The following is a 24,263-nucleotide window of genomic DNA, read 5'->3' as shown; positions in this document are numbered from 1 at the left end:
TGAGTAATTGTGAATGAGCGCCAGGTGTGCGCACACCGGGCTCGAATCACATAGGAGATTGAGAGCATATAAATGGAAGGAGCGACCGGACCGTCGAAGAGAGCGGTCCGGGCCCGAAGTGTTTGTATATGTATTTATGTTTTACTGTGTTATTGTTTGCCGGCGGTCGTCCGTGAGGGGCCGCCTGCTGTTATATTACTTTATTAAATGATTTAAAATGTCTTCCGGTTTCCGACTCCTTCCTTCCCTACTTAAATCATGTTACAATAGGTCACCCCAAAAAAATCTGCCATAATAAACTCGCCCTCATGCCATTCTAAGTGTAAATGTCAGCTGAACACAGCTTGGAGTGTTAAAAAAGAAAATCCTGCCTGTTAGTAGCTTTGAAATGTACCCAACGCTTTTTGAAGCTCAAAATTGCATCGTAAAAGTAATCCAAGAGGGGTTCAGGGGACTCCAGGGAGCTAGTAAATATGTTCTGAAGCTAATGTGTCTTTTATATGTTGCAATTGAATTTAAACACGTGTAGATAAGAGGACTACATTCGTAATGGTGGCACACAAATCTCAACGGTGAATCTGAATGGTTCTCGCATGTCTCTGAGCAAAGGGGATTCTGCCACAGCATCAATGCTTGCCATGTTATTCTGTTGAGATTAACTACAGGATTACCCTTTTTAAACTCTTGAATGTCAATCTGGTTATGTGGTTTGATCCTCAGGTGCCATCAGGTCTGTTCATCCCCAGCATGGCCATCGGTGCGATTGCTGGACGTATCGTGGGAATCGCTGTTGAGCAACTGGCATATTATCACCACGACTGGTTCCTGTTTAGAGAATGGTGTGAGGTGGGTGCTGACTGCATCACGCCTGGACTCTACGCCATGGTCGGGGCTGCAGCCTGCCTTGGTAAGTGTGCATGCATGGATGCTTTGTTCTTTCTTTGCATCTGTGTTTTCGCTAATGAACCAATTTTTGTTATATTGTGCTGGCTGTAGGTGGTGTGACTCGCATGACTGTGTCTCTGGTGGTCATTGTGTTTGAACTCACTGGCGGTCTGGAATACATTGTTCCTCTAATGGCGGCCGTGATGACCAGTAAATGGGTGGGTGATGCGTTTGGGAGAGAGGGAATATACGAGGCCCATATCCGTCTTAATGGATATCCATTCCTGGACGCCAAAGAAGAATTCACACACACCACATTAGCAAGGGACGTGATGCGTCCAGCACGCAATGACCCGCCGCTGGCCGTGCTTACGCAGGATGACATGACGCTCGGCGAGCTGCAGACCATAATTTCAGAAACGAGCTATAACGGCTTCCCAGTTATCGTTTCCAAAGAGTCTCAGAGGCTGGTAGGCTTTGCACTGCGGAGGGATATAACAATTGCTATAGGTAACTAAGCAACACTTTTATTTCTGTTCTCAAACAAACCATGTCTGAACCTGTTTTAGCCCAAAATCTAAGAAAATATATTTCATTTCCTTCACAGAAAATAAACATTTTGGCAGTACCAGTACTTTATCAGCCATAACATAACTAGCATTCTATGGTGCTGTGCTATGGTGCAAATAATGTTGTTTTTCTTCACTTTTGTTTCGCCCTCTACAGAAAGTGCCTGCCGTAAGCAGGAGAGAATAGTGCTGAATTCCCGTGTGTATTTCACCCCGCATGCTCCTACCCTTCCTGCCGACAGCCCACGGCCCCTGAAACTCCGCAGCATCCTTGACATGAGCCCTTTCACCGTCACCGACCACACGCCCATGGAGATTGTGGTAGACATTTTCCGCAAGCTCGGCCTCCGCCAGTGCCTTGTGACACACAACGGGTGAGTGTTCTCTTGGCCGCCGGAGTGAGAAATACATAACCTCCTCAGTGTTCTGTGTGAAATAGATTCAACTAACATATCCCATCGATAGACTGTTCATGGGGCTCAGTCTGTGGTGTCATTCACACACTGAACCACATGCCTCTCAGCTGCTAGTCTCCTGCTCAGACACGGGTGAAACACTCTTTTAAACACAAGCCTTCACTGTATCTATCGGCTTGCTAAACAATCTCATTTAATAACCGTAGCGTTAGATACTGAAAAAGCCATACCTAGAATAATTTGCTTTAAAAATTCAGATTGTTTGCAAGTTAAATGGTGTAAATATTTTTTTATGCTACAAAAAGCCAAAGGGTAATCTACACTATCTCAGCACTTCAGGTCTGCTTGGTCACAATGAGAGTTGCTCTGCACTGTGCCCTGCTGTGTAAATGATGCACTACAGGGTGCAATGCACCAAATCGAGGAACTAGTTTTAGATTACAGGGAATGGAAATAAGAAATCTCATTGTGTCACCCTTCATCTGCTTGCATGCCGTCCAAAACATGCAAAATTCTTGAATTCTGAAGTCTTTACTTCTGAGGCAAGATGTAGGCAAATGTTAGTCAATATGACTGTTATCAAATCATTATTATTTCATGTTTTCTGAAGCCGCATGATAGCTTTTTGTGAGGAACAGACCTAAGTGGGAATCTCTGCTCACCAAATAAAAAATTCTCTCAACTGTAGGTCACATGATAAAAAAGTCGAGTAATTTGCATTTGCGTACATTGACATTTGGCAGCTCAAGACGCATAATGTAGGCATTTTTTCTTTCATTTTACACTGTCTACTAAAATGTTTGTATCATCGTTAGTAATTTTACTTGTACATTTACTGTATTGCGAGTATGTCAATGCGGAAATTATTTAGACGGCTCGTCGCAAAGACATTTTCAATGCATGTTTGACAGTAGCTTTTGCCCAAATGAAACAGTGAAATGCTTGTGAAGTAAATTCTCAGCTCATGTGTTCACGTCTCCATACGTAGACTCTGTAAACTCCACAAGTTTCGTACACAGAACACGCAGAGCAAGCAGATAACATATTAAAACAGCAGCTAAGTAATAACTGACATTATTCAAAGCTTTAATTAGGTATTCAGCGTTTCTAGCAAATAATAAAGAAGAATCTCTTCATCTGGAAGATGTCGTGCCAGTCCACATTAAACAACAAATTGTGTTATCATAACTGGATTCTGCCATTCCGTCCACACTTTCTGCATCGTGTAAATCATAGGGCACAACTTAAGCCACACTTACAGAGGAATCGCACCATGATATTTTAAACTATCTTTAAGTTATTATTTAAGTAATTTTTGTTGGAGAATCGTAAAGTAATTATTGTTAAGCTCACAACTGCTGGCCAATCCATAGCATGAAATGTTTATGGACATATGGTGGTGGTTGCAGTATTTACAATTAGATTATTTCCTGTTTATTTAATTGCATTTCACCTGATTATTTTGATGATCTCGTAAATTTCTGTTCATATTGCTTATGTTGTCCTGTTTTTCTTATGTTGTTTTTATTTTTCTTTGTACTTCATTTGTGGCTGTAATTTTTGTTTGCTAAGTGATGGTCGTCACGGTGTGTGTTGCAGGATTGTATTGGGCATCATCACAAAGAAGAATATTTTAGAACATCTGGAAGAGCTCAAGCTGCACGTGGAGCCCTTGGTGATTAGCCCCGCCCATGCCCCCCACTCTGCCTGTTAGACTCCACCTCTTAGGAGGGACGCATGAAACTTGAGTGAAAAAAATACATTCCTGAGGGGTTCCCCTAAACTTCAAATCTAGTTCTGAAAAAAAATCTGTTTTCGCGACATTTAACTTGATTTGACGTTTTTGCTGTCACTTTTCCTGATGTCTGTAGGAGAATATTTCATTTTAGTATATGTTTTCAAACGTTTCGTGTGACAGTCTGCTCAAATTTGTGGAATTGTTCTACACGTCAAGTACAAAACCCTTACCAGTCCCAAATGCAAGAAGTAAAACGTTATTGGAGAGTTGGATGGTAACCGTTTTGGTATTGAAGTAAGTCACGTATTTCATTTAAAAATTGTTCCATTTGACCATTGCCCGGCTCAGATCAGTCTATTAATGCAACGCATTTATATTCTATAATGCAATGCATTTCTTGAACAGGATTTGATTGATCAATGGGAAAAAGTCGTACAAGAAAGTAAATGGGGTCAATTTGAATTATAAAGAAAAGTTTTGGACCGATAGCCTTTGTGAATTCCCATCTCAACTGCCCAGTGCTTTCCTGTCAGTCCTCTACTGTCCTGTTCCAACAAAGCCAACTGCCCCTGAAATATAACTTAAAAAAAAGAAATACTATATTCTCCTGCATATGTCTTTATTGTTTTGTAAAATCTGCTTTCACTCAGATTATTGCTCCTGTCCTCGGTCATCCCCACAGATTAGAATAGTTTGTCACAAAGCCATGGTGTCTTTGAAAAGCACTCTTATGTAGCCCTTCCCTTTAAACTCTACATTGTGCATGTGTACTCACTAAGCACATATAATACACATGCCGTGATGTCCTTCATCTGAATTGTTTGTTTGTTTTCCTTGTTTATTGCTAAATTCCTTGGTGGGTTGCCCAGTCTGCATCTGCTGGGCTACAGATCGATGACATCTGATCCCTTGCGCAGCTCCGCCACTAAACTATTGGCGAGTAACAGTGATGTGTAGCGAATATTTTCTCATTCTTCAACATAGCTATTTTTTCATCTCTGTAGGCATAGTAGCTATGAATAGGATTTGGTGGTGCTAGTACCATGTTAATTTGATGTGGCTCAAGAATAATAGCACTTCCTGTAGTGTGTAGTCTGCTGAACCCCAAACCAACAATCCTCACTCCGTCTCAAATCCCACACCCTGTCCTTATTCCTTTATCAACAAACATTTCGCGAAGGTTTGACACTCATTTCACGAGTGTTTCATGCCTCTAGCTCTGTTTGGATGGACTTTCACATTTCCAGCTCTTGTCAAATTGTCCTTTTCAGGACCAAACTCACGAGCATAGTTCATGTGGAAGATTGGTTGACCATCCATATGTCAGCAGGCATCCTCGATTAAGAAAAATGCATTATTGGGGTTATACAAAATATCTATTTGGACAAACAGTGTTGGGGGTAGTGTGCGTAGTAATGCTGCATTTACAGTGTAGTACTTATGCTGTGAGCAAACTCTGAAGTAACACCATGCAATAATACCCAAAATTATTATATTATTATTATTACTTATATTATTATATAAGTATTGTAAAAATTATTAAATTTTTGAAAACAATGATGTAACCACACAATTCGCCTGGCGCAGTGCGTTGTTATACTACTACTGTATCATGGGTATAAAATTAGATTTGTATATATATAATTATTATAGGGTAAACATACCTACTAAGCTCACCAAACTCTACTTTTAGTAATTTTTAGTGCACAAGACATTTCTTTCAGTACAAAAAGTTATCTTAAAATAAAATGTTAATCTTTCATACAATAATGTAACTTCATTTTAAATGAGAAATTTAATGGAAAAAAAAACATAATTAAATTAAAGAAGTCTGGCTGTGCTTAATGGGCACACTGCATACCCCCTGTTCCCATTAAGCTCACAACATGTTGTTATTAAAAATGTAGAATTTTTAAGAAATCATTTAAATATGATGTATAAAAAATAGACCACTGAAACAATTTATATTTTCATATTAGTGTTATTTTTTCACTGTTCTAAACATCTTAATGTAAAGGACATTCAGTTAATAACAAAACACTTGGGCTTTCACATGTGGGCTCACAATTATGTAACCGTTAATTTAATGGATGTGAATTTATTTATATCTTTTGTGAACTTATTTTTATTTTCATGAACAGAAGACAATTATGAGACCTGGCTTCTCATGCCTCCCTCTTTGAAAAGATAACATGTCTCTTTTATCTGTGGACATAAACTAGTTCCATTTAAATTTTGTCATCTTAATGCTGTGAAAAATGTATCATTTTATAAACAAATAAAATTGACAATATCTATGAGTATATATATCAGTATAAAGCCACAGGCCTTCAATTAACTGTAAATGTATAATGTTATGGATTTTAAAATACAATCCAGTAATGCCTCTGAAGTAATATATTAGTGTAGTGCACAATCTTATACAGCTAATGCTGTTTTTTTATTGTGCATTCCAGGTAATATCAGTCAAACTGCAGTTGGTTTGTTTTGTCTTAAGCCATTATAACTTAAAAAAACAGCAAACTAACACAATAAAACACAATAAAAACATGATAATACAAATATGACTTTTGAAAAAATAAAATTTACAGAAGGGGGGGTAAATAATGGTGGGTTTATGATGAATGTAATGCATTAATGTAACATTACTACTAAAAGTAAAATTCCTCAACACTGTAGACAAAAAGCAAGACGAACGTTTGTTGTGAATAAGTATGCTCATGAATTTGTTTTGTAAAATAACTGTCTGTTCTCTCGGTCACCAAGGCCATAGTGTGCGAAGCTTGAGGCTCTCACACTGTTTCACTTTCAGTTGCAACACTTGCTTTTCACTGTACATGTGCTGTCGGCTCATAGAAACACTATAGTTATTCCTGCACACTTCATCTTCACACTCTCTGCCGTTCTTTAAACTAGAAGCTGTCAATTGTCTGTTGCCAAGTCTGCAGTTTTATTTTCACATAATGTAGTTAAAGAAAAAGGTTATTGTCAATTATCAGCATAATGCAGCTGGGTTTCTAAGTTTCTAAAATTATCAAAATACTGGGTTTTGATTCATTTCAGTGAGTCTTCTCTGCAAAAATTGGCGACAATCATGACAGTTCTCATTGCAAAAGCAAAAAAGGAAACTAAATCCTATTTTCCCCTTTTCTCTTTCTAGGCGCCTCCTTGGTGTTATTACAAAAAAAGATATCCTCCGTCATATGGCCCAGATGACAAACCAGGACCCCGAGTCCATAATGTTCAACTAGCATCTTCCTTCTCTCGCTACGAGGAAGAGAGTGAAGAGGAAGTGCGTTTACTGGACAATTCATCCCTCTGACCACACATCCCTTTGCTACCCTAGAAAAAATAGAACACTTAACCAGACAGGACCCCATCCTGGTCAAATCTTCTGGATGCATAAGATAACAGAAGGAGATGTTTGAGGTTGAGCCTTGCTGCTTGAGAAGCTTGGAGATTTGGGCAAAGCTTCAGTTTCGGATGCTCTGCGTGGAGAGACCTTCTCCTCAGCTAACTCGACCACAAGCGTGGGTGTTTGTACATGTGTGTGTGTTAAAGACACATTTGTTTCACCTTCAGACCCCCCGTTATTTGAACTCTGTAAGCTTTCTGCCTTGTGTCCCCAAGACGTGACAGGTCAAGATGAACCGCTCATTTGCGAGGAGGGACCTTCACCACAAAGCACCACTGCCCTGTCACAGCAAGACTGCATAACATTGTTTACCTTTAGGGTGTATGATGTGACAGAGTGAGATTGTGTTTGTGAGTGCATCCCAACATTCCAGTCAGGATATGTGAAGCAAAATAAACTCTTAAAGGGATAGTTCACCCAAAAATGAATTTTTGTCTTCATTTACTCACCCTCATGTTGTTTCAGACCTGTGTAAATGTCTGTGTTCCTTTGAACACAAAGAAAGATAATTGGAAGAATGTTTCCATTTTCAGTTCTTAGACGTCACCCCCTTCCATAGTTCAAAAATTGTTCTGTTGAACATTTCTGTAGAATTTGACTACCATTTAATTTTTTTCTGCTTGGGGTAGTCAATGATGTTGCAGAACTAAACATGGCTAACATTCTTCCAAATATCTTTCTCTGTGTTCATCATACCCTCATATAATTTCATACCTGAATAAATTACTTTGTTGAGTAAATGATGACATCATTTAGTTTTTGGGTGAACTATGCCTTTAATGTCTATACAGATCATGTTCATATTTATGAATCTGTGAGGGTTGAGTATTCAAACGGTGAACTGATCAAACATTTTAAAGCAGGCTTTCTAGGGACAGAAGGTGAAGAGAGAACCGAGTGGGTGAATTACCTTCCATTAATCATGTTCAACATTGACACTACGATAGGCATTCTAAACAGTCATTAGGAACGAGGCAACCAAGGTTTTCTGGCAGGTCTTGAAGCACCTACACTGGGAACATTTGTTTGTTTTTTATTACCTATAAACAAACGTAAAAGACTCTTTTCTTTTAAAGCTGTTGTCCTTGTTGTTCTACTCCATGCACTAAGCAATTCCTCTCAGTTTGCAAACAAAAATGTGAGTAACAAATGTATTTTTGCTAACAAATGTAAATGTTCAAATTGGGTTGGTTCCAGAGAAGTTAGTAAGTGGCCTTTGCTTCATGTTCACTCTTTTTCCCATTTTTTTTATTGCAATCAATCTTCAAGAATCACATTTTGATGTAATACCATAATGAAAACCATATACTAGCTAGAGAACATAATTATAAAAAAATACAGATTGTTACGTGATGTTTGTATTTGTATAATAAAACTGTCTGTTTACATTGGTTAATTATTACAGTAATAAGAAAAAATACCACCCTATTTAGGTAGGAAACTGTAAGTCGCAGGATGAGATGAGAGGGTTGTCATTAAAACCGCATGTACATAGAGCCATAAACGGTGAACCAGTTCCAGAATTTGAGAGAACGATTAAGCAATGTGACCAGGCACGAAAAGGAATGAGAAGTTGCATTTAATATATGACAACTGCTTTTGGCATAAAAGATACATATCATAATTTTGTGCAAATTCAATATAGAGACAAATACAGATTGGGTTTAGCAATGGTTACTACCGTATGTTAAATCAGAAAATTGTTATAACCTTCCGGCTGCTCTAAACCTTTGGTTTTCCCAAAAATTTTAATGAGTTGCATATTAGCATGTTATGTTTTTCCTAAATAACGCAGAAGTGTTGTCTTTTAACTAATCAGTGAAGTTCTGTCCTTTTTTGTTTCCATGGTAACTGGCATTTGAACCCTGAACCTGCTGACAGATGGAATATGAGCATGTGTGGGCTCTGTTCTCATTAACAGTTGATGTTGCACTGGAGAAACAATGTTGTTGTACATTGAACTAAATTTTATTTATACTAGTGCTTGAGTTGTACAATATGTACATGAATATTACGTATGATTGATGGTCTAATTGTACATTATAAATGTAAAAATGTAAATGTATAATGTAAAAATTAAATTGTTTTAAATTAATGGTTGATCTTTTGTTTGCATAGTATAGCTCTCACTGATTCTGTATCACACGTCTATATGCTTCTGTCCGGTAAATCAATGAATGATGGGTATGTGTTTGTCATTTTTATTAGTATAAAACCCATTAGTTGCAATTTTAAATATAGCTGAAAGCAGCGATACGGGGGCAAGGCCCCGCGAGAGCAGCCTGGAACCATGTAACATTATATACATATAATGCATATAACATATAACACTGTTCTCACGGGTTTTGAAGCCACAACCTCGATGTTACAAGGTATGGATGGGATTTAACTAGCTGCGCCACCCAGCTACACACTCAAGTCCTGCCTGAAGCTATAGCAGACGAGAACAAAACACAGCAGATACAGAATGTATGTGAGAAACAAATATGTTATGATGAGAAGGTGAGAATGAAATCAAATCAAAGGTTTTACATATAAACGTGTTACCCACAGGGTTCGAATCCCCAACCTCGAAGTCTCGGGGCGTGGGTTTACCAAGGAACACCACTCAGCTGCACCAGTAAGCATTGTCTGGAGCTATAGCAGTACAGAGCGACAAGAGCAGCTATAGCTGAAAACCTCTCAAAAGTAATTTAATAAACATTAAACCAATTAAACATTAACAAAATGCAGATAATCAACTGTTTCGACTCGGATTGCTAAACATTAGATCTCTCTCTAATAAAGCACTTTTTGTTAACGATATGATGACAGATCATAAAATAGACATGCTCTGTTAGACAGAAATATGGATAAAACCAGATGGTTATGTTACTTTAAATTAGTCTTTCCCCCAAGATTATTATTATAAACATTAGCCTTGTCTAAAAGTCAGAAGGGGAGGTGTCGCTGCACTTTACAATAACACTTTCAGCATTTCCCAGAAGTCGTGGTACTTCATGTCAGGGGTTTTCAAACTGTGGGTCGTGAAAAGTCACTTGGCTTTTGAATGACACACAAAAAAAACAGTTAATGACTGGCAATAACAATAGCTTTGATATTTTACCATTAGATAGTTTGGTATTGCAGCTTAAAATTCCTTTATTCTATTTAGGGAAAATAAAATCTCTTCTGCTTATAGAGGATGACTTTGTATTTCCTCCCCATATTTCCAGATAAAAATATTTTGGGGGGTCTAAAGATAGATTATACCAGTCTAGGTGGGTCCTGGAATGAAAAAGTTTGGAAATCGCTGCTTCACGTAACAAGACCTAATAGTATGGATAAAACAGTTTTTTTTTTCATTTCCCATTCTCATAATTTTACTAATGTGAAATATATATTATTTGAATGACATAAAATAGCGCAGTATTAAAATATGATGTATAACATTTATGTTATTTTAAGCAAGTATTTTATTTTTATTAGATTTTTCTTGTGTGAATAGTTTTTCATCGATAAGAACTTCTTAGAGAACAGATTTAATGGTTATGAAGTGATGTATTGTTATTTTATATAGTATTTTTATTAGGATTTTAACGTTTTAAAAAAATGTTTCAAAAAAGACACACAAAAAATTATGTATATATATATATATATATATATATATACAAATCAATGAATGATAAAATAATTGTAGTAACAATAAAAGAAAAGAAAAAGTAAAAGAAAAATACACAGGAAAAAAAAGGGAACTAAGAACAACCAGGGCGTATGTGCAATTTCAGTGATAAACCACAAACAAGCACTCTCTAGGTGGTAAAACAGTCGGCATACTATGCCCTCCATTACTGATCAGAGTTAGTGTTAAACTGGTTAAGATGATCCAGAAATGGTTGCCATATATTGCAAAATTTGTCAAGGTCACCCATAATTCCATACCAGACTCTCTCCATGTGCAATATTCCAGAAATATAGGTCAGCCAAGTCATGAACTGAGGACATTAACGGATTTCCAGAGTCTTAGAATGATGCTCTTAGTGATAATCATTCCATAAATAATGATACTTTGCATTATTTGGATATTCTCTCTCTCTCTGTCAGATCATAATTTCTTTCTATACAATCTCTGGATCGGGTTTAAACACAAAACCGCACATGTCAGAAAACCACTTAAATAAGTCACAAAAAAAAAAAAAAGTTTAGGTCATGTCCAAAAGAGATGGGTAAGAGAGCCCTCTGCAGATTTACACCGATCACATGTAGAAGAAATTGTGGGGAAAATTCTGTGTAATTTAGATTTTGAGTAGTGCAATCTATGCATCACTTTAAATTGAATTAACTGATGCCTAGAATTAACAGAACATGACCGAATCCTGCTAAGGCTCTCCTTTTAATGAAACTTTTAATGAATGTGTGGAATAACTAAGTTCTTCAGAAAACACAGTTACAAAATCTGAAAACATATTTTTGGAATCAGGCGAGCCCAACAATAGCCTATAAATCCCTCTTTCCCTCTGGTAGTGACTCAAAATTAGGCACTGCATGACGCACATAATTTCGAATCTGTAAATGTCGAAAAAAGTGTGTTGTGGGAAGATAAAATTTATCTTTTAATTGAGAGAAAGAAGCAAAATGTTTGTTAATATAAAAATCCTCCAAGGTAACAATACCATTCAGCCTCCACATGAATATTGCATCTGAGAGAGGGGGGAAATGCGTGATTGCGATATGGGGCAAAAATAGCAGTTTCAGGTAATCTACATCCCTTCATAATTTGATGCCATATTTTCAAACAGTTTGCCCATCTCTTATGAGGCTTTTAAAGAGGCTTTCTTTTGTTTGAAAGAATAGTGTGATTGTCTTGGAACTTTTCCATGATTTTGCTTTATCAATTATAGAAAAGTTCTAGAGCAGCTTGGGGTTTTTTAGATTTCTCTTCTTAGTCCAGGGGATTTGATGGATTTGTCCAATGTATTTCATTTAAATGTAACCTTATTTAGATGTATCTCCTGAAATGGCCTGGGCAAAATAAAGCAGGAACAATTCAAACTATTGTGAAAATGCTGCAAAAGTTTTACATCAAATTAATGTGGATTGTACGGTAAAAAACAACTGGATTTGGGTACATTTGAAGAAAAAAGCTTAAGTTCTTGTTGAATTCTTTAAATATATTGACTTTGATTGCAGACTTGACAAATGGGATCTCAGTTTTTGTTATGGTCAAGATCTCTCCCAAAAATCTGATGGAGGCATTTGTGAGATTTCCTAGTCTTATTCTCAGGAGAAACATCTGAGACGAATGAGACTGCTCGTTTCCATGTTAATCGCACTGGTTTCTAGGAGAAACAACTAGGATTTTACAGAGATCTCGCCTGTGATTTTCTTTCCCAAGAGGAAGCTTGATTGTTGAAAAGGTGGATCAGTTGGGATGGGACATGTGATTTGTCATGTCCAACCACCGGTAGAGGTTGACTGAGTCAATCCAAGCCTAAACCATATCCTGAGAGGTTGAGGGTTATGGCAGCCACCCTTTTATAAAGGATATTCCTAATTTTCTGTCCCAGATAATTTCCCTCGAGAAAGACACATCTACCCATGTACCATTAGCTTTTTTATTAGAAAGTGAACAATGATTAATCTTTTTGAGCATATATCTCCCCTATTGAATAGGCAGATCACCAAGCAAAGCAGTGCGTGAATGGCCTCTGCATGACACCTTTAAATCTTGCTTACCACCTTGCCGTCCAATGGTCAGGTATGTCCTGATGATAGGTCGTGACCTCCACAGGTATTGTTTCGCAGAGGCAATATCGTAGCTCATGAGGTTTTTCTGAGACGTGATCGTTGCTGGTTGAAAACTTTACCCAATAGGTATAGTCAGCCTTGGCAACTTTTGCCCGTCTCTTAGGAGGCTTCTGGTTTTGTTTGAAAGAATAATGTGATTGTCTTGTTATTCATCATGTATTTGTGTGTTTATTTGCTCTTGCTGTTCAATCATTTGAAAATATATTTTATAAAATTCTTAAGAAATGAATGAGAAAACGAAAGGCTTTAACCACATATTATGCAAAAGTTAATATGCAGCCAACATTTGCACAACATGCAATACACTCATGTTAGTGAGAATATTCGTTCCGCAAATAAAATTTGAAAACTGATATTCTTTAGCCACTAAACCAGTGTATTAAAACACATTGACAATGGCAAAATACACCTACAATTCCTGTAATAAATAAGAGTCAAGATCCCAACTAAACCAAACACCGATCACAATAATGGTGGATTAATTCAATTTCAATAATAATTGCAGGTGCAAAAGTGGTATCAGTATAATACAATTATAGAGTTCACCTGGACAACAATAGCACACGTTCAGAAGACGTCATAAAAAGACGTTGTAAAAACTTTCATTCTGGCTCCTCAGGGGACGTCTATGCAACGTCATCAACAACGTTGAAAAGACGTATTTGGACTTGCCTTTGTTTGCAGCGACAATACCCTTTTAATGTTACACTTCTTAACGTATATGGACCAAACTTTGAGTGATCCAAACGGTCGATACGTTCTGGTAACTGGTTACATTTATTAACTTCATGTTACACTTCTTAACGTATATGCACCAAACTTTGATGATCCTTCTTTCTTTACTAAAATATTTAATTTATTGTCTGATTTTACTGATTCACATGTTATTGTAGGTGGGGATTTTAACTGTGTGCTTGATAATGTTTTGGACAGGTCAGTCCAAGTGAGCCAGTTACTTTCTGGCTCCATAATTTTAAACAACGTTATGTCCTCAATGAATCTGGTTGATATATATTGACACACGGCACAGGTTGACGCTACTCTTTTTTTCACAAAGGCACAAGTCATTTTCTAGAATATACTTTTTTTTACTTGACTCCAAACTCATATTAAACGTGATCTCCTCAGACTATCATCATATCTTAATTTCTGATCATTCTCCAACCTCAGTGGTTCTTGATCTCGGTCAAAAGTTTAAACCACATTGTTGGCCTTTTCATCCTTCACTACTTTCTGATTTATCATTTTTCCAATTTATATCTGAAAAGATATCAATGATAACTATGAAGACACTGACTCCACTCTGTGGGAATCTTTTAAGGCTGTGATCCAAAGACATACCCAGATAGCAAATTTTTGCGGCCCAAATCTGGCCCACACCTTACTCCCCATAATTTACTCATCTGGCTCACATACGGCGTGGAATGATGGCACTTGTGCGGTCCGCACCTGTTTGCCAGATTTGGGCCTCAGGCATGTCAAAGCTATGCCACATGTCAAACATCATAACAAATAAAGTAGAGCTGAACCAAATATAAACAACAGTTCATTTCAATTCTGGCCCAGATTTATTCCAAAACCAACACCTTTCTGTGCTCCAGTTTGACAGAATTTGTATTGAGTTTCATTATTATTATTATAGTGATGATTGAGTCATAAGTGATGAACATCTGCTGTTAACAAACAACATCACTGCAGAAAAGTTCAACAAAAACTACAAAAAAATTTAACCAGAGAAACATAACAACTACAACCTGAAATACAACCTGAAATACAACACAGCTAACAATTTTTTTTATAAGAACGTTCCTTAGAGGTTTTTCAGACGTTTGAATACATACATAAAACCCTGAACAAAAAAAGGGAAGTCATCTGGACCAACAGAAACTGGTGGGGAACTGCTGGTGGGGAAACAGGTTACGGTGCCCCTCCACGCTTGCGAGCAGATTATCACATCTAAGCTGCAGGGGTGCCGGGCCTTGTCATTCGGAGGAGGGGGCTGGGGTCACGCTTAGGGTCCCGGGCTTGCCCCCGCACCTGGTCGCCCGTAGATGCACCCTCACCAATCTGGCTACGGGAACAGCAGCCAGCGGGCCGGAGGGAGAGGATTTCCGCTGGCTGTCGGAAATGGAAGGAAATTGGCTTGCTCTGCAGAGCGGGGTGATGGCCATCTTGTCATGGACTCATCCCGGTTCTGGACAACAGATGACGAGAGACAGTGGTTTTTTAAGATTTTGGGTTTTAATGGTCATTTCCTCGTTTTATACCGTTTTAAACACTAAAAATTACAAACATGTTTAAAAACCTTTTACAAACATGTGTTTTATACCTTTTAAGCATGTGTTTGGATTTTTAAACATGTTTAACATTTCTTTTATGTCATCCCTTGTTTTATGTTGTTTTTATCTCTCTTTCCATGATTCACTCTTTGAAATGTTTTTTATCTTTGTTTGAATTTCTAAATTTAAATGTTAAAAATGTCATGAAATTGAGATGTAAAAATGATACATGAGGACAATAAAACTTTTTGGAAAGAAAAAAACCCTCTACCAGTGGTTGGACATGACAAATCACATGTCCCATCCCAACTGGTCCACCTTTACTACAATCAAGCTTCCTCTTGGGAAAGAAAATCACAGGCGAAATCTCTGTAAAATCCCAGTTGTTTCTCCTAGAAACCAATGCAATTAACATGGAAATGAGCAGTCTCATTCGTCTCAGATGTTTCTCCTGAGAAAAAGACTAAGAAATCTCACAAATGCCTCCATCAGATTTTTGGGAGAGATCTTGACCATAACAAAAACTGAGATCCCATTTGTCAAGTCTGCAAAGTCAATATCATTAAAGAATTCAACAGGAACTCAAACTTTTTCATTCAAATTTACCCAAATCCAGTTGTTTATTACCGTACAATCCACATTAATTTGATGTCTAAACACTTTTGCAGCGTTTCCACATTGGTTTGAATTGATCCTGTTTTATTTTGCCCAGGCCATTTCAGGAGATACATCTAAATAAGGTTACATTTAAATGAAACACATTGGACAAATCCATCAAATCCCCTGGACTAAGAAGAGAAATCTAAAAAATACCCAAAACTCCTCTAGAAATTTTCTCAATATAAAAAGCAACATCGTAGTAAAATTCCAAGACAGGCACACTATTCTTTCAAACAAAATCAGAAGCCTCCTAAGAGACGAACAAAAATTGCCAAGGTTGACTGTATTTCAAGTCATCCCGGCGGGGTATTGGGTAAAGTTTTCAACCTGCAATGATCACGCCTCGGATAAACCTCATGAGCTACGATATTGCCTCTGCGAAAGAATACCTGTGAAGGTCATGACCTATCAACAGCACATACCTGACCATTGGACGGCAAGGTGGTAAGCAAGATTTAAAGGTGTCGTGCAGATGTCTTTCACGCACTGCTTTGCTAGGTCATGTGCCTATTCAACATGGGAGATATATGCTCAAAAAGATTAATCACTGTTCACTTTCTAATTAGAAAGCTAATGGTACATGGGTAGATGTGTCTTTCTCGAGGGAAATTAATTGGGAGAGAAAATTAGGAATATCCTTTATTAATGGCATGACACTCAACCTCTCAGAATATGGCTTAGGCTTGGCTTGACTCAGTCAACCTCTACCGGTGGTTGGACATGACAACTCACATGTCCAATCCCAACTGTTCCACCTTTTTTATAATCAAGCTTCCTCTTGGGAAAGAAAATCACAGGCGAGATCTCTGTAAAATCCTAGTTGTTTCTCCTAGAAACCAGTGCGATTAACATGGAAACGAGCAGTCTCATTCGTCTCAGATGTTTCTCCTGAGAAAAAGACTAAGAAATCTCACAAATGCCTCCATCAGATTTTTGGGAGAGATCTTGAACATAACAAAAACTGAGATCCCATTTGTCAAGTGTGCAAAGTCAATATCATTAAAGAATTCAACAGGAACTCAAACTTTTTCCTTCAAATTTACCCAAATCCAGTTGTTTATTACCGTACAATCCACATTAATTTGATGTCTAAACACTTTTGCAGCGTTTTCACAATGGTTTGAATTGATCCTGTTTTATTTTGCCCAGGCCATTTCAGGAGATACATATAAATAAGGTTGCATTTAAATGAAACACATTGGACAAATCCATCAAATCCCCTGGACTAAGAAGAGAAATCAAAAAAATACCCAAAACTCCTCTAGAAATTTTCTCAATATAAAAAGCAACATCGTAGTAAAATTCCAAGACAGGCAGACTATTCTTTCAAACAAAATTAGAAGCCTCCTAAGAGACGAGCAAAAATGGCCAAGGTTGACTGTATTTCAAGTCATCCCGGCGGGATATTGGGTAAAGTTTTCAACCAGCAATGATCACACCTCGGAAAAACCTCATGAGCTACGATATTGCCTCTGCGAAAGAATACCTGTGAAGGTCATGACCTATCATCAGCACATACCTGACCATTGGACGGCAAGGTGGTAAGCAAGATTTAACGGTGTCGTGCAGATGTCTTTCACGCACTGCTTTCCTAGGTGATGTGCCTATTCAACATGGGAGATATATGCTCAAAAAGATTAATCACTGTTCACTTTCTAATTAGAAAGCTAATGGTACATGGGTAGATGTGTCTTTCTCGAGGGAAATTAATTGGGAGAGAAAATTAGGAATATCCTTTATTAATGGCATGACACTCAACCTCTCAGAATATGGCTTAGGCTTGGCTTGACTCAGTCAACCTCTACCGGTGGTTGGACATGACAACTCACATGTCCAATCCCAACTGTTCCACCTTTTTTACAATCAAGCTTCCTCTTGGGAAAGAAAATCACAGGCGAGATCTCTGTAAAATCCTAGTTGTTTCTCCTAGAAACCAGTGCGATTAACATGGAAATGAGCAGTCTCATTCGTCTCAGATGTTTCTCCTGAGAAAAAGACTAAGAAATCTCACAAATGCCTCCATCAGATTTTTGGGAGAGATCTTGAACATAACAAAAACTGAGATCCCATTTGTCAAGTGTGCAAAGTCAATATCATTAAAGAATTCAACAGGAACTCAAACTTTTTCCTTGAAATTTACCCAAATCCAGTTGTTTATTACCGTACAATCCACATTAATTTGATGTCTAAACACTTTTGCAGCGTTTTCACAATGGTTTGAATTGATCCTGTTTTATTTTGCCCAGGCCATTTCAGGAGATACATATAAATAAGGTTGCATTTAAATGAAACACATTGGACAAATCCATCAAATCCCCTGGACTAAGAAGAGAAATCTAAAAAATACCCAAAACTCCTCTAGAAATTTTCTCAATATAAAAAGCAACATCGTAGTAAAATTCCAAGACAGGCAGACTATTCTTTCAAACAAAATTAGAAGCCTCCTAAGAGACGAGCAAAAATGGCCAAGGTTGACTGTATTTCAAGTCATCCCGGCGGGATATTGGGTAAAGTTTTCAACCAGCAATGATCACACCTCGGAAAAACCTCATGAGCTACGATATTGCCTCTGCTAAAGAATACCTGTGAAGGTCATGACCTATCATCAGCACATACCTGACCATTGGACGGCAAGGTGGTAAGCAAGATTTAAAGGTGTCGTGCAGATGTCTTTCACGCACTGCTTTCCTAGGTGATGTGCCTATTCAACATGGGAGATATATGCTCAAAAAGATTAATCACTGTTCACTTTCTAATTAGAAAGCTAATGGTACATGGGTAGATGTGTCTTTCTCGAGGGAAATTAATTGGGAGAGAAAATTAGGAATATCCTTTATTAATGGCATGACACTCAACCTCTCAGAATATGGCTTAGGCTTGGCTTGACTCAGTCAACCTCTACCGGTGGTTGGACATGACAACTCACATGTCCAATCCCAACTGTTCCACCTTTTTTACAATCAAGCTTCCTCTTGGGAAAGAAAATCACAGGCGAGATCTCTGTAAAATCCTAGTTGTTTCTCCTAGAAACCAGTGCGATTAACATGGAAACGAGCAGTCTCATTCGTCTCAGATGTTTCTCCTGAGAAAAAGACTAAGAAATCTCACAAATGCCTCCATCAGATTTTTGGGAGAGATCTTGAACATAACAAAAACTGAGATCCCATTTGTCAAGTGTGCAAAGTCAATATCATTAAAGAATTCAACAGGAACTCAAACTTTTTCCTTCAAATTTACCCAAATCCAGTTGTTTATTACCGTACAATCCACATTAATTTGATGTCTAAACACTTTTGCAGCGTTTTCACAATGGTTTGAATTGATCCTGTTTTATTTTGCCCAGGCCATTTCAGGAGATACATATAAATAAGGTTGCATTTAAATGAAACACATTGGACAAATCCATCAAATCCCCTGGACTAAGAAGAGAAATCTAAAAAATACCCAAAACTCCTCTAGAAATTTTCTCAATATAAAAAGCAACATCGTAGTAAAATTCCAAGACAGGCAGACTATTCTTTCAAACAAAATTAGAAGCCTCCTAAGAGACGAGCAAAAATGGCCAAGGTTGACTGTATTTCAAGTCATCCCGGCGGGATATTGGGTAAAGTTTTCAACCAGCAATGATCACACCTCGGAAAAACCTCATGAGCTACGATATTGCCTCTGCGAAAGAATACCTGTGAATCATGACCTATCATTAGCACATACCTGACCATTGGACGGCAAGGTGGTAAGCAAGATTTAAAGGTGTCGTGCAGATGTCTTTCACGCACTGCTTTCCTAGGTGATGTGCCTATTCAACATGGGAGATATATGCTCAAAAAGATTAATCACTGTTCACTTTCTAATTAGAAAGCTAATGGTACATGGGTAGATGTGTCTTTCTCGAGGGAAATTAATTGGGAGAGAAAATTAGGAATATCCTTTATTAATGGCATGACACTCAACCTCTCAGAATATGGCTTAGGCTTGGCTTGACTCAGTCAACCTCTACCGGTGGTTGGACATGACAACTCACATGTCCAATCCCAACTGTTCCACCTTTTTTACAATCAAGCTTCCTCTTGGGAAAGAAAATCACAGGCGAGATCTCTGTAAAATCCTAGTTGTTTCTCCTAGAAACCAGTGCGATTAACATGGAAATGAGCAGTCTCATTCGTCTCAGATGTTTCTCCTGAGAAAAAGACTAAGAAATCTCACAAATGCCTCCATCAGATTTTTGGGAGAGATCTTGAACATAACAAAAACTGAGATCCCATTTGTCAAGTGTGCAAAGTCAATATCATTAAAGAATTCAACAGGAACTCAAACTTTTTCCTTCAAATTTACCCAAATCCAGTTGTTTATTACCGTACAATCCACATTAATTTGATGTCTAAACACTTTTGCAGCGTTTTCACAATGGTTTGAATTGATCCTGTTTTATTTTGCCCAGGCCATTTCAGGAGATACATATAAATAAGGTTGCATTTAAATGAAACACATTGGACAAATCCATCAAATCCCCTGGACTAAGAAGAGAAATCTAAAAAATACCCAAAACTCCTCTAGAAATTTTCTCAATATAAAAAGCAGCATCGTAGTAAAATTCCAAGACAGGCAGACTATTCTTTCAAACAAAATTAGAAGCCTCCTAAAGACGAGCAAAAATGGCCAAGGTTGACTGTATTTCAAGTCATCCCGGCGGGATATTGGGTAAAGTTTTCAACCAGCAATGATCACACCTCGGAAAAACCTCATGAGCTACGATATTGCCTCTGCGAAAGAATACCTGTGAAGGTCATGACCTATCATTAGCACATACCTGACCATTGGACGGCAAGGTGGTAAGCAAGATTTAAAGGTGTCGTGCAGATGTCTTTCACGCACTGCTTTCCTAGGTGATGTGCCTATTCAACATGGGAGATATATGCTCAAAAAGATTAATCACTGTTCACTTTCTAATTAGAAAGCTAATGGTACATGGGTAGATGTGTCTTTCTCGAGGGAAATTAATTGGGAGAGAAAATTAGGAATATCCTTTATTAATGGCATGACACTCAACCTCTCAGAATATGGCTTAGGCTTGGCTTGACTCAGTCAACCTCTACCGGTGGTTGGACATGACAACTCACATGTCCAATCCCAACTGTTCCACCTTTTTTACAATCAAGCTTCCTCTTGGGAAAGAAAATCACAGGCGAGATCTCTGTAAAATCCTAGTTGTTTCTCCTAGAAACCAGTGCGATTAACATGGAAATGAGCAGTCTCATTCGTCTCAGATGTTTCTCCTGAGAAAAAGACTAAGAGATCTCACAAATGCCTCCATCAGATTTTTGGGAGAGATCTTGAACATAACAAAAACTGAGATCCCATTTGTCAAGTGTGCAAAGTCAATATCATTAAAGAATTCAACAGGAACTCAAACTTTTTCCTTCAAATTTACCCAAATCCAGTTGTTTATTACCGTACAATCCACATTAATTTGATGTCTAAACACTTTTGCAGCATTTTCACAATGGTTTGAATTGATCCTGTTTTATTTTGCCCAGGCCATTTCAGGAGATACATCTAAATAAGGTTACATTTAAATGAAACACATTGGACAAATCCATCAAATCCCCTGGACTAAGAAGAGAAATCTAAAAAATACCCAAAACTCCTCTAGAACTTTTCTCAATATAAAAAGCAACATCATAGAAAAATTCCAAGACAGGCACACTATTCTTTCTAACAAAATTACAAGCCTCCTAAGAGACGAGCAAAAATTGCCAAGGTTGACTGTATTTCAAGTCATCTCGGCGGGGTATTGGGTAAAGTTTTCAACCAGCAATGATCACGCCTCGGATAAACCTCATTGAGCTACGATATTGCCTCTGCGAAAGAAAACCTGTGAAGGTCATGACCTATCATCAGCACATACCTGACCATTGGACGGCAAGGTGGTAAGCAAGATTTAAAGGTGTCGTGCAGATGTCTTTCACGCACTGCTTTGCTAGGTCATGTGCCTATTCAACATGGGAGATATATGCTCAAAAAGATTAATCACTGTTCACTTTCTAATTAGAAAGCTAATGGTACATGGGTAGATGTGTCTTTCTCGAGGGAAATTAATTGGGAGAGAAAATTAGGAATATCCTTTATTAATGGCATGACACTCAACCTCTCAGAATATGGCTTAGGCTTGGCTTGACTCAGTCAACCTCTACCGGTGGTTGGACATGACAACTCACATGTCCAATCCCAACTGTTCCACCTTTTTTATAATCAAGCTTCCTCTTGGGAAAGAAAATCACAGGCGAGATCTCTGTAAAATCCTAGTTGTTTCTCCTAGAAACCAGTGCGATTAACATGGAAACGAGCAGTCTCATTCGTCTCAGATGTTTCTCCTGAGAAAAAGACTAAGAAATCTCACAAATGCCTCCATCAGATTTTTGGGAGAGATCTTGACCATAACAAAAACTGAGATCCCATTTGTCAAGTGTGCAAAGTCAATATCATTAAAGAATTCAACAGGAACTCAAACTTTTTCCTTCAAATTTACCCAAATCCAGTTGTTTATTACCGTACAATCCACATTAATTTGATGTCTAAACACTTTTGCAGCGTTTCCACATTGGTTTGAATTGATCCTGTTTTATTTTGCCCAGGCCATTTCAGGAGATACATCTAAATAAGGTTACATTTAAATGAAACACATTGGACAAATCCATCAAATCCCCTGGACTAAGAAGAGAAATCTAAAAAATACCCAAAACTCCTCTAGAAATTTTCTCAATATAAAAAGCAACATCGTAGTAAAATTCCAAGACAGGCACACTATTCTTTCAAACAAAATCAGAAGCCTCCTAAGAGACGAACAAAAATTGCCAAGGTTGACTGTATTTCAAGTCATCCCGGCGGGGTATTGGGTAAAGTTTTCAACCAGCAATGATCACGCCTCGGATAAACCTCATGAGCTACGATATTGCCTCTGCGAAAGAATACCTGTGAAGGTCATGACCTATCATCAGCACATACCTGACCATTGGACGGCAAGGTGGTAAGCAAGATTTAAAGGTGTCGTGCAGATGTCTTTCACGCACTGCTTTGCTAGGTCATGTGCCTATTCAACATGGGAGATATATGCTCAAAAAGATTAATCACTGTTCACTTTCTAATTAGAAAGCTAATGGTACATGGGTAGATGTGTCTTTCTCGAGGGAAATTAATTGGGAGAGAAAATTAGGAATATCCTTTATTAATGGCATGACACTCAACCTCTCAGAATATGGCTTAGGCTTGGCTTGACTCAGTCAACCTCTACCGGTGGTTGGACATGACAACTCACATGTCCAATCCCAACTGTTCCACCTTTTTTATAATCAAGCTTCCTCTTGGGAAAGAAAATCACAGGCGAGATCTCTGTAAAATCCTAGTTGTTTCTCCTAGAAACCAGTGCGATTAACATGGAAACGAGCAGTCTCATTCGTCTCAGATGTTTCTCCTGAGAAAAAGACTAAGAAATCTCACAAATGCCTCCATCAGATTTTTGGGAGAGATCTTGACCATAAAAAAACTGAGATCCCATTTGTCAAGTGTGCAAAGTCAATATCATTAAAGAATTCAACAGGAACTCAAACTTTTTCCTTCAAATTTACCCAAATCCAGTTGTTTATTACCGTACAATCCACATTAATTTGATGTCTAAACACTTTTGCAGCGTTTTCACAATGGTTTGAATTGATCCTTTTTTATTTTGCCCAGGCCATTTCAGGAGATACATATAAATAAGGTTGCATTTAAATGAAATACATTGGACAAATCCATCAAATCCCCTGGACTAAGAAGAGAAATCAAAAAAATACCCAAAACTCCTCTAGAAATTTTCTCAATATAAAAAGCAACATCGTAGTAAAATTCCAAGACAGGCAGACTATTCTTTCAAACAAAATTAGAAGCCTCCTAAGAGACGAGCAAAAATGGCCAAGGTTGACTGTATTTCAAGTCATCCCGGCGGGATATTGGGTAAAGTTTTCAACCAGCAATGATCACACCTCGGAAAAACCTCATGAGCTACGATATTGCCTCTGCGAAAGAATACCTGTGAAGGTCATGACCTATCATCAGCACATACCTGACCATTGGACGGCAAGGTGGTAAGCAAGATTTAACGGTGTCGTGCAGATGTCTTTCACGCACTGCTTTCCTAGGTGATGTGCCTATTCAACATGGGAGATATATGCTCAAAAAGATTAATCACTGTTCACTTTCTAATTAGAAAGCTAATGGTACATGGGTAGATGTGTCTTTCTCGAGGGAAATTAATTGGGAGAGAAAATTAGGAATATCCTTTATTAATGGCATGACACTCAACCTCTCAGAATATGGCTTAGGCTTGGCTTGACTCAGTCAACCTCTACCGGTGGTTGGACATGACAACTCACATGTCCAATCCCAACTGTTCCACCTTTTTTACAATCAAGCTTCCTCTTGGGAAAGAAAATCACAGGCGAGATCTCTGTAAAATCCTAGTTGTTTCTCCTAGAAACC

The 24,263-nt window shown here is 37.9% G+C and overlaps 1 protein-coding gene, 8 non-coding genes and 1 pseudogene across 16 annotated transcripts in view; 2 read left to right on the top strand and 8 right to left on the bottom strand.

The window, feature by feature from the left end:
- clcn3 (chloride channel 3) overlaps positions 1-9,118 on the top strand; it is a 51,983-nt gene extending 42,865 nt beyond the window's left edge. For 5 of the 8 annotated variants that reach the window (XM_056751467.1, XM_056751459.1, XM_056751488.1 and 2 more), the window contains 5 exons: positions 721-907; positions 997-1,395; positions 1,612-1,828; positions 3,470-3,545; positions 6,769-9,118. In XM_056751467.1, the coding sequence (XP_056607445.1) occupies positions 721-907; positions 997-1,395; positions 1,612-1,828; positions 3,470-3,545; positions 6,769-6,930 (1,041 nt within the window). In that variant the 3' untranslated portion in view covers positions 6,931-9,118. The other 3 variants (XM_056751505.1, XM_056751514.1, XM_056751497.1) reach the window with 2 other exon arrangements.
- Positions 9,119-12,795: 3,677 nt separating this feature from the next.
- Positions 12,796-12,917, top strand: LOC130431942 (U4 spliceosomal RNA; annotated as a pseudogene).
- A 3,078-nt stretch (positions 12,918-15,995) lies between these two features.
- LOC130431832 (U4 spliceosomal RNA) lies at positions 15,996-16,136 on the bottom strand. Its single transcript, XR_008908336.1, has one exon. It is a non-coding gene; the product is annotated as a U4 spliceosomal RNA (small nuclear RNA).
- Positions 16,137-17,092: 956 nt separating this feature from the next.
- LOC130431876 (U4 spliceosomal RNA) lies at positions 17,093-17,233 on the bottom strand. Its single transcript, XR_008908351.1, has one exon. It is a non-coding gene; the product is annotated as a U4 spliceosomal RNA (small nuclear RNA).
- Positions 17,234-18,189: 956 nt separating this feature from the next.
- Positions 18,190-18,330, bottom strand: LOC130431895 (U4 spliceosomal RNA). The gene has a single exon (XR_008908359.1). It is a non-coding gene; the product is annotated as a U4 spliceosomal RNA (small nuclear RNA).
- A 956-nt stretch (positions 18,331-19,286) lies between these two features.
- Positions 19,287-19,427, bottom strand: LOC130431871 (U4 spliceosomal RNA). Its single transcript, XR_008908350.1, has one exon. It is a non-coding gene; the product is annotated as a U4 spliceosomal RNA (small nuclear RNA).
- A 953-nt stretch (positions 19,428-20,380) lies between these two features.
- Positions 20,381-20,521, bottom strand: LOC130431926 (U4 spliceosomal RNA). The gene has a single exon (XR_008908369.1). It is a non-coding gene; the product is annotated as a U4 spliceosomal RNA (small nuclear RNA).
- A 956-nt stretch (positions 20,522-21,477) lies between these two features.
- LOC130431908 (U4 spliceosomal RNA) lies at positions 21,478-21,619 on the bottom strand. Its single transcript, XR_008908365.1, has one exon. It is a non-coding gene; the product is annotated as a U4 spliceosomal RNA (small nuclear RNA).
- A 956-nt stretch (positions 21,620-22,575) lies between these two features.
- LOC130431722 (U4 spliceosomal RNA) lies at positions 22,576-22,716 on the bottom strand. Its single transcript, XR_008908311.1, has one exon. It is a non-coding gene; the product is annotated as a U4 spliceosomal RNA (small nuclear RNA).
- A 955-nt stretch (positions 22,717-23,671) lies between these two features.
- Positions 23,672-23,812, bottom strand: LOC130431864 (U4 spliceosomal RNA). Its single transcript, XR_008908347.1, has one exon. It is a non-coding gene; the product is annotated as a U4 spliceosomal RNA (small nuclear RNA).
- Between the last annotated feature and the right edge of the window lie 451 nt (positions 23,813-24,263).

The sequence above is a fragment of the Triplophysa dalaica genome, chromosome 1 (genome assembly GCF_015846415.1).
Source record: "Triplophysa dalaica isolate WHDGS20190420 chromosome 1, ASM1584641v1, whole genome shotgun sequence".
NCBI lineage: Eukaryota > Metazoa > Chordata > Actinopteri > Cypriniformes > Nemacheilidae > Triplophysa > Triplophysa dalaica.
Note: the sequence above shows the minus strand (reverse complement) of the source record. Positions and strands in the feature narration are given on the sequence as shown.